General features: G+C 55.1%; 1 protein-coding gene across 1 annotated transcript; it reads left to right on the top strand.

Moving 5' to 3' along the window:
• Positions 1-8,262: 8,262 nt before the first annotated feature.
• Positions 8,263-9,952, top strand: LOC119109364 (monocarboxylate transporter 9-like). The gene is made up of 2 exons (XM_037232976.1): positions 8,263-8,952; positions 9,932-9,952. The coding sequence occupies exons 1-2, from the start codon at positions 8,263-8,265 to the stop codon at positions 9,950-9,952; spliced, it is 711 nt and encodes a 236-aa protein (XP_037088871.1).
• Positions 9,953-10,190: the final 238 nt, after the last annotated feature.

Below are 10,190 nucleotides of genomic sequence, written 5' to 3'. Positions count from 1 at the left end.
TAACGAAGCACGAGTCAGACTGCCGTTTTGTACGTACCCTGCTGATCGTTGACCTGCCTGCTGCCCTATCACACGCAAACCTGATACCCTGGCGGAGGAGCCATCTGCCGCTTGATCGAAGCCTCACGACGACCATTGCGTTTCGTTCCGGAGTGCAAAGCGAGGTCTGGGCTCATACACCCGACACCGCGCCAGGTGGGCCCATGATACTAATCCGACGTTTCGACACAAAATGGACCATACAAACCACGATTAGATATGGTCGCGGCTCGGACTGTGGTTGAACTCGAGCTCGCAGCCGTTTTGATATGCAAAACAGACCTTGCGAAGTGTCCCATTGCATCAAACATCATCGCTGACTGAATGCGCAATGGTCGCCATAGAAACCAGTCTGCCAAACAGATGGCTGCATCCGCATGGTGCTGTCCCTGCTGCGGTAGAAACACGAAGAAGCAAGCGAAGAGATGGCGCAGGCCCAGGCAGGGATCGTGTTATGCTATAGCCAATGACAAATCCTCTATGGGAAGGCTTAAAGTAGTCATATCTAAAGTCAGCCAATGATAGCCAACTGGAACCACCCAATAAACTACTACTACTTATTCAGTGTTAGTAAAGGCTGTCAGTCAAGCAAGCCAGAGGGGCAATTGCCTGGTTATTTTCATGCTGGGTTTTGAGCTGGATCTCCAGGTAGTCCATCCAGCTAAGCGGAGCTCGTTGCTGGGAGGGCTCCCGGAGCCAGCACCTTGAATTTGGGCACAAGTGTATGAATATAACTATATCAGGACGTGATTATTGAGCACTTCCCCCCGGAAGGTTTACCAAAATGCGACTTTTCTCCTCCAACTTTACCCATGCATCGCTCATTCTGCACGTTACCCCATCCGAAGTGCCATTTTCAAGAAAGAATGCTCCTCAATTTCAAAGTTGAGCTCCCTGCCGTTTTCCCCAATTCTCAAGACGTCCCCACACCCATGGCTTTTACTAGCTGCTCCTCGGCTGGGCCTAATGCTGGAGTCACATCGCGCAGTGATGTGACACCGCAGTGATGATGATCACGTCACTGCAGTGACAGTGCACTGTTAGGATTCGAAAGATCATAGTTCACTGACAGCCTGCTCGTGATGCAACGCTGCCCATGTCGCAGTTGCAAACGCGTCTTCGCCATGTGTGAATACGCGTAGACCGAACGTGGAGACATTTCAACCAAAAAGATATCTGTGTTTGTTGAGCTGTAGACCACAGCCGGCCACATGAATCACGACCACAATCGCTGACAAGAGGTTTTTGTTCAGTGGGACTCAGTAACGCTTCATCCATCCGCCAGTGGCGCAGAGGCGGCCTGAGCAATGCATGGATTTCTGCAGTGCTTGTCAGTGACATCACCGAGGCTAGCCTCCCTCTATCGATGCACGACGGTAGCCGATTGCGCCACGTACGTGCACGACGCCACCAGAGTTACTCATCCGCGTGCACTGGAAGACCTCGCCACTCAGAGGCAGCCGCAGCGAACTTTCGCATCACCTCCGCGTTGCACACGTGTTACATGCCAAGTGCCAACAGAGAGCAAACTGCGAACGGAGCACGTTGGCGAAGCCGATAGGTGGCGCGCGCAAGGAGCGGTGGGGAAATCCTGCCTGCTCCCGATCGCCGCGCCGACTCGTGGCCGACTCGCCATCTTTCTCATGCAGTCTGGCGTGATTCACTAGCGCATTACCTCGAGCGCAGTGCTGACCGCGGCACGACACACGCCGGCACGGGGCGGGCAGTGGCCGTGAAGGCCGGCCCAGACCGGCCGCGAGAGCGTGCCCACGCCGCGAGGTCGACCTGAGATCGGGGTGTCGGTCGGGTGCGCCACTCCGGCCACGCCATGCGACGAAGGCCTGTGTCGGCGGCCAGCCACGGGCGACGCTTTAGAGAAATGGCGGGGGAGGGGGGGGGGGGGGGCTCCAGCGGTTAGTGACAACTTTTTTGGGGCTATTTTGCCCATGCATCACCATAAGCTTAGCGGCCAAATCCAGACTCGTTGCCGCCCCAAGGAAAACTAGTGACATTGTAACCAAGTTCATGGATTATGTAGCTGCATATTTATTTCAGTTATTCCTTATTTGGCCACTGCATCACTACATTGTTCAGATGTGCCGCGTTTTTATTATATGACTGATAGCCGATGTGTGACATGGTCCATTGCTAATAACACAAACGTTAGCAGCTTTCATGGCTAGTCAATTTACATCGCACGCTCGGTGCACCGGACAGCTATGACGCTGACTTTGGTGTTCTTGTTCGCTACGTGAACCAAGGTAGACGAGGCTCGTCTCAATGACTTTTCACCTGCGAGAACTTCGCTGCATCCTCCGTATCATCGCCCTCATCATCAACCCTCGTCCTCGCTATCGTTCGCCCTCGTTATCAACCGCCCTTCCAACCGCCACTCGCACGAGGCCCGGTTGGCCTCCAAGTTGGCACTGCGTCGCGTCTTCATGGCGCTTTCAGCCCGGGCGGCCTCGCGGAAGACGCCGCCGAAGAGAACGGCGCCTCCGCGCGCGTCTGCCAATGTCAGCGGCCGTTTCATAAGCGGCGCCGCTTCCTGGCGCGGTCGGGTCAGAGCCGCGGCTCTGACCCCGCCCCCTCCCCTCGCGCCGCCGACGGTGTCACCGGGCGGCCGTGACGGCCCGGCGACGACGCGGCTGCCGACGGGCGGGCGGCGGCCGGCGGCCGGGAGGCGGCCACGCGACAAAAACACGGCCGGACCGGAGGCTTCTGCTCCGGACCGGCAGAACGGGCCGACTTGCACAAGCGCGCACCGAGCGCGTGGGATTGCGAAAGGAGCACGCGATGACCTGGGGACGGGGATGGAGCTGGCAGACGGATCGCCGACGACGCAGGGCCGATCGCATGCGTATCTAGGTCCGTCCGAGAGGCTGCCACCAGCTGCGGACGGCGTCGTTCGTGGCGCGTTTTGCGTGTGCGGATGCGTAATTTTTCTGCCCTCGGATCAGACGAGTGAGATCGGTTGCCGTTTTCGGTCCGGGCAACTCGTGGAATTCACAGTTTGGAGTAGGTTTAGTTGCTAAGAAAATAACGCGTGCCTTGAATCGGTCTGACAGCAGTATCCGCAAGCCTCTTCATCTGGCGAGTTTCGAGCCGTCCCATACGTTACGTTGCTAATTTTGGCTGGCGGCTGGTTTGGCTGGAATTGCAAGGTGCTGGTTTGGTTGCACCAGTAACCAATACAGCCGACTTCCAAGTAGAACTTGTTGTTCTAACCAGCACAGAAAGCGGACATGCGGTCTGACTAAGACAGGTACCAGCTGTTTGCTGTGGCGAATGTCTAGCACGGTGGAAGGTCCGACTGTTTGCTGACGTGCCAATCGTTAGCTAGCGTGCAGCATAGCAGATGTTGTTCAGTCCGTTACGCAAATAAGCACCTGTTCGCCATGCCCCTCGCCATACGGGCCGGCCCCGCGATGTGACGTGTTCTCTGACGATATCCGTGTAGAGTGGCATCCGTGCAGAGCGGGCGATCTGTGCAAAACGTCCGCCGTGCACAACCGGCAAGGCAGCGCGGAGAAGCGAGGCTCACCGCCTCGCGCCGCCGCGGCCATCTTCGCCCGTCAGACGCGCTGTGAGGCAACCACAGGTCAGGGCGAGTGACTCCCGACGGGGCCGAACGGTGACGGCGGAGCTCCCGACGGGGCCGAACGGTGACGGCGGAGCTCCCGACGGGGCCGAATGGTGACGGCGGGGCTCCCGACGGGGCCGAACGGTGACGGCGGAGCTCCCGACGGGGCCGAACGGTGACGGCGGGGCTCCCGACGGGGCCGAACGGTGACGGCGGGGCTCCCGACGGGGCCGAACGGTGACGGTGGAGCTCCCTACGGGGCCGAACGGTGACAATGGGGCTTCGGCTGGCCGAGACCGGTGCCCGAGGTCGGTCAGAGGTCAGCCCCGCCAACTGACCCTGGTCTCTGGTCTTGGTCAGCGGAGCTGACCTCTGACCGCCCCCGGGCTTCTCTCCGACTGACTAACCTTAGCCCCACTGACCGAGCAACGGTCATGGACCATACATGTGCAGCACACGGGCGGGCTCTGGTCAAGCCGGGCAATACATTATGTCATGCGGGAGAAATCAATATGCAATATATTTGATGCGAGTGCCTTTGATAAGGCGCGAGGGATCGTAAAACTGTGACGCTTATGCAGAAAGTCATAGACAGACTAAGGGGGTGTTAAGCTATTGGGTTTTAAAGGCGTGTCAACGCTTACTTAACAATCAGTATCAGGAATAAAACATATGCTAGTAAATCAAAAATTAGCTTACATGTGATCCATGACGTACACAAAAAGCGAGCTCAGCAAACTCGATTGGCTGGCAACAGTTTTGGAACACCTGGCTGAATTGTGTCATAGCTTTGGGGCCACGGACGGCTCCTGCGAGGTCAAACGCATCCTAACACAGCTCGGCTCCGGCTCGGCGCTGCCCTCTCCCCCTGCTGGGCTTGAGACTGCGAACGCTCTATTGGCTCCGGCGCATTTCGGTCGAAGTGATGACATCACGTCGCCTTGGCAAGGGGCAATTGTCGATGCGTGCGCAGGTGATTGAGGACGGCTGCACTTGACTCCGGATAACTATCATTCGCAGGGCTCGTTATTTGGTATGAAGGCAAATGACCACCAAGTTTGTTTCTTGACGGTGCGTGTGTCATTGGTGCTTAACGACACACTTAGCAGCTGGGGCTCCATGGTGACGACACACTCAGCAGCTGGGGCTCCATGGTAACGACACACTCAGCAGCTGGGGCTCCATGGTAACGACACACTCAGCAGCTGGGGCTCCATGGTAACGACACACTCAGCAGCTGAGGCTCCATGGTAACGACACACTCAGCAGCTGGGGCTCCATGGTAACGACACACTCAGCAGCTGGGGCTCCATGGTTAATCTCCTAACTCTGGACAAAGGGCCGTTGGAAGTTTCATAGACGCATCCTCTTTAACCACCATGCCACATTCCATCCCTGTCACGCTGCTAGTGAGGATGTCCCTGTAAGCCTAGAAAGGTAACCATGTTCACGTAGGCCTTGAAAAGCAGACTAGTTTGCGTCACCCGTCTCTCAGCCTGGCACGAAGGACGGGCACCACACCCACATCGGATTCTTCGGAGTGTGTGTAAGCTTGGTTAGATAAAATACAAAAGAAGCATGACATTTTTCCTGACCTTATGCTGAAAAGCATGGATAATGACAGATAATCCAAATGGACATTTACACTTCCTTTATCGACACTAAACGGCAAGGGCTTTATCTTCCAAGAGGTCAAAGCAGACAATAAGTTGCACAGGCACATTGCCCGTCATCGCCTCTATCAAGACCACCCATGTTACGAAGCCGTCATGCTCCTTAATAAGACAGCGTGGTCGGTCGTGAATCACCGCCGGCGGTATTAAACATTGTTGTTCATTCGCCCTGACCTCGTGCGATAAGGTACCCGTGACCTCCCTCCCTTCCCGCCAGGCAAACACCTTAATTACCTCGGGCCGGAAAGCTCGCGGGGCCGGCGCGCCTCGCCAGGAGGGAAACGACGTCCTCGCGGCGACTTTCCATTCTGACCAAGGTCGCTCTTCTTCGGCTCGGCTCGCGCCGCTCGGGCTCCGACGCCGCCCAGAGGCGTAGTCAGGCGTCCGGTGGTGGGGTACCGGGCCCCGAGTCAGAGGCGCAGCCAGGCTTTCGACAAAGGGAAGAAGCTCAGCGGCCAGACGAAGTCATAGACGCCGGGCAGTTTGGAAAGCCGCTGACAAGCATGTGTCAGTCCCTCAGTGGTGGCAACCACTGGTAGCTGAGTTCGTTGAACGACAGACGTAATGTTGAACCGCTTACACGGCTTGAGGCTATCAAATTACAAGTGTACACAAAATGGAAAGTTGTAGAGGGATCATTGACTCATTTAATGGCGCTCAATTGTTTTCGATTTACGCTGTAGTAATTATTCAAAGCCTTGATCTAGCGTGGGCCGTATGACAAGCAAGTACAGAATAATGGTTGTTTCATCATGACAGAGCTTTACTTTATTGTGTTACGACCGAATGCAAAATGCAAAAGTGTTGGTATTTGAGCGGTCTGTTATATTCCATTAATTTCCTTTGGGAGTCTCAATTTTTGACTCGGTCTAGGAGGACTCAAGTGAGACGATTTTGTGGTGGGTCCAATCTCGGTAATCAGATCAAAAGTTAGATAAATATTTCAGAACTTCAAGCAAAAAAAAAACGCTAAACTGCCGTGTGCTTTATCATTCGGTGACATATAACTTGCGACGGCATGGACTAGCGCAATCGGGACGTTGGGTAAGATGGACGCATTTTAGGTGAGCGGAACTTTCGGCAGCGTAATCTAACTAGATAACAAATTAATGTTTCAATCAATATCTGTAACGCTCTAGACATGGTGGTCTAACCTCCAGCCAGTATGAGGTGGCTGCATCTTCCCGGTCCCTGCCATCGGCCATATTCTACCTTGGACGAAGATATGGTTCTTGCATCACTCATAGACAGGATAAGAAAGTCGTGTAAGATGGTCACTGCTACTTTCTTTTACTTAACGGATAGGTGGTCTAAGCATTTACGAAAAATTTTCCTCAGTCTTAGTGTCAGCAACTGCCGCTCACAATTGCTGTATGTCAACGCTTGGAAAAAGGGCTGTGATACATTTGCATTAAGTCAGTTCTAAGCGAAAAAGTCTGGTGAGTCATTATTTTTAACTTATCCTTAAAACAATATGTGCGGTAACGATTGTCATTATGTAGGCCAGAGCGGCTTCTTGCCAATCACTCTTTATTTTGATGGAGCTGTGGCGATGCAGTTGATGATGCACTCAGGCCCTTATTCCGTACATGCATATTCGCGCATCATATTTGTGCTTTTAACTACAAAAGGCTTTCAGCACCTTTCACGATAAATTCTCCGATTGTGACTGTTGTACGTAAGGCGACGTTAAAAGCAGTTATCAATGACACGTTCAGAACTCATCCGACATATACCATGCTTGCTAAATGGGAAGTGCCAGATTTAACGGCCGTCACAAAAAGCCTGTAATAAATACGCGGGAGTAATACATGACATCAGAACGTGACCTTGAGAATGGATGGGATGGGTCTGTGGACGGATCAGAAGTACTCACACCCAAGCTGTGGGACTATGCAGCTTCACACAAAACACAGCGAACTGAAACGGAGCGAAGACGTGCTGGACATAAGGCAAACAAGTCTTGTTCAAGCCTTCTTCCGATCTATCTCTCAAGTACTGATCGAATACACCTATTGGCCACATCTGTTATCAAGTCATCCGGGCCCGCTCCGCCAGGCGGCTCAGTTGTCCTCGGAAGTCGTGCAGTGCACTGTATATAGGCAACGCCTTGGGGAACATGCGGTGACTAGTAGTCAGGCATTGGCACCGGGAACAGCCAGTGCACCAGTGATCGGGCAGTGACAGCGGGAACAGGCAGTGCACCAGTGATCAGGCAGCGACAGCGAGGACAGGCAGCGAATATTGAGCAGACAGGAACCATTACCTACGTACCGGAGCACAAGCCTAGGTCCACGCCATCTTACAAACACCAGCTGAGCGCCCCCATGAGCTAGAACTGCGTCAAGCGACCCGGTTCCGTCCTCCTGGATGTCGCAGCCGTCCACACCAGTTGAACAGCACATCAGTGAGTAGGTAGTGACCCAGGGGGCATTCTGAGCAGTGAGGCGGCTGAAACCAGCGGGTGGGGGGCGGGAGGGGGCGGACGGAAGCCGCAACTGTTCACATCCTGCCAACCGGTGATGCTCATTTCACACTTTCCACCGCGTGGTGTTTGTGACTTGCCTTTTCATTACGCTCGGCCAAGTGGGATGGGGCATGTGATTACGCTCCAAACAAAACTTGGAACGCTTGCAACAAGGCGTGAACATACATTTAATGCTTGAATATTGGCAAGGTCGTGTTGGCATTATTTGCACGGTTCATGTGGGTTCAACACGAAGCTCATGCTTGGTCCGTGATTGCGCCGCCTACAATGTCACCCAGATATCACGTTTACAATAAGTTATAAAGTTCCGAAAGCGCACAATGGGCTCCCTTTCCAGGTGCAGAAATCCGTGAAATGATCTATGATCACGAATACTGATGACAAACCACGAGACATGACATCTGCAACCAGCTAAACCGTGTTGTAACGGGGCGCCACTGCATGCACGTAAATCTGTGTTGGCAGGAGCGCGGCCGAACATGACGCCGGATGTATCTTATTTCCGGCGCCTGGGCCACGACCTCCGGTCGCTTCCGGCGGGCGGCGTGCTGGCCGTCACGGTCGGCTTTCTGCTGCAGATCTCTCTGGGAGGCCTCTTCACCTTCGGCAACCTCACCACCTACCTGACGTCGTACTTGCGCGGGCGCGGCGGCCAGGACGTGGGCTACGGCCAGACGGTGTGGGTGGGCACGCTGATGGGTATGACGGAGGGCCTGGCCCTACTGCCGGGCAGCGTGCTATACCAGCGCTACGGCCCACGCAGCGTCGTCCTCCTCGGAAGCGTGATGGCCAGCGGCGCCATCGCGCTGACCAGTCTCACTGTCGACTCGTCCCTGCTGTGGGTGACCATGACGTACAGCGTGCTGAACGGCCTGGGCGTGGGGCTGGTGTACAGCGTGCCGATGTTGGTCGGCCACAGGTGGTTCCCGGACCGCAAGGGCCTGGTCAATGGTCTGGTGTTCGGAGGCTACAGTCTCGGCGGCATACTCTTCACCACTGTCCAGACCAGCTTCCTCAACCCCGACAACGTGAGCCCGGAGGAGGACGGGTTCTTCCACGACGCGGCGCTGCTGGACCGCGTTCCGCTTGTGTTTCTGCTGCAGGCTGGCGTGTGCGCCGCGCTGCAGCTGACGGCTGTTCTGGGGCTGCGCAACCCACCAGCGCGGAACGCGGGGCGACGCCCGTCAGAGTGCCGAAGCAGCAAGCGAAACCATGGCCCCTCAGCGCGACATCGAGCCGAGCCTTTCGGGATGGATGCGGCCGGGGCATCGAACATTGAAAAACAAGGAGTGTCTTACTCATTAAAGGAAGCGTCCACAAAGGTGGCGATGTACCAGCTCATGATGGGGTTCGTTTTCAACAAGTTCACCATTGGATTAATCAATACGCTCTGGAAGGGTTTTGGCCAGACCTTCATTAGGGACGATCACTTCCTTGAGCTAGTTGGCTCGGGCTCCTCCGTGTTCAGCTTGACAGGCTGCTTGATCTGGGGTTTACTCAGTGATATATTTGGCTATAAGCCAGTCATGGTTTTATTGACAGGTCTGTTCTGTGCACTCGTGTACACTCTGCAGGTCACGTCCGAGGTCGGGAAAGTGATGTACCTCTCTTGGGTTTGGAGCACGTACTTCTGTTTTTCGGGGACCTTCTCGATCGTGGTGGCGGGAGTAGTGGACACTTTCGGTCAGGAGAACGCCGGGCAAATCTACGGCGCAATCTCCCTGGTCGGTGCCCTGACCGGACCCCTGATAGCCTTGCTGACCGACCTCCTGCTGGACCGCTACGGCTTCTCCCTGATGTTTCTGCTCGGGGGTGTCGTCACCACGGCTGGCTTGGTCGCCACCCTCACGTTTAAGCCACGTGTAGAGCGAACCGTTCGATGACAGACTAGGGCCAAACTTAGTCGCAATATTAAGCACTGTGTATCTCTACTCCCTTGTCATTATCAAACAGTGGCATCGCCATGGCCTTGCCGGCACGCAGGATAGAGCTGGAGCAAGGCTAATCAAGCCTGTATAGAAATGACCAGCGCAGCTCTGGTAAAGTGTGCATTCGAGTTCCTGACAATCGGCATCCACTCCCCGACAAAATGAGACTGTCTGGTGAACACATTGTTTTTTTTTCTGGGTCCACCGTGTGATATTACAGGTACAGGCGGAAGAAAGTTGACGTGTTGCAATTGCACAAGCTAGAAAGTTCTTACGTTCCACTGGTGAGCGAAAAACAGCGAATAAAACTCCACCTGGAGCTGGGCCCTGTCTGCTGCCGACTATGTCGGCTGTCGGCGGACGCCGTTGGGCCGACTGAGGGGGGGGAGGGGGGAGGGGGCCGGCGAGTTCTTAGGCCGGGGTCAGCACCGCGTCAGTGACGGCGTGGTGACGGACGCGGCCTGCCCGGGGCCGAGCAA

The sequence above is a fragment of the Pollicipes pollicipes genome, unplaced genomic scaffold (genome assembly GCF_011947565.3).
Source record: "Pollicipes pollicipes isolate AB1234 unplaced genomic scaffold, Ppol_2.1 Scaffold_7231;HRSCAF=8579_pilon_pilon_pilon, whole genome shotgun sequence".
In the NCBI taxonomy this organism is placed as follows: domain Eukaryota; kingdom Metazoa; phylum Arthropoda; class Thecostraca; order Pollicipedomorpha; family Pollicipedidae; genus Pollicipes; species Pollicipes pollicipes.
Note: the sequence above shows the minus strand (reverse complement) of the source record. Positions and strands in the feature narration are given on the sequence as shown.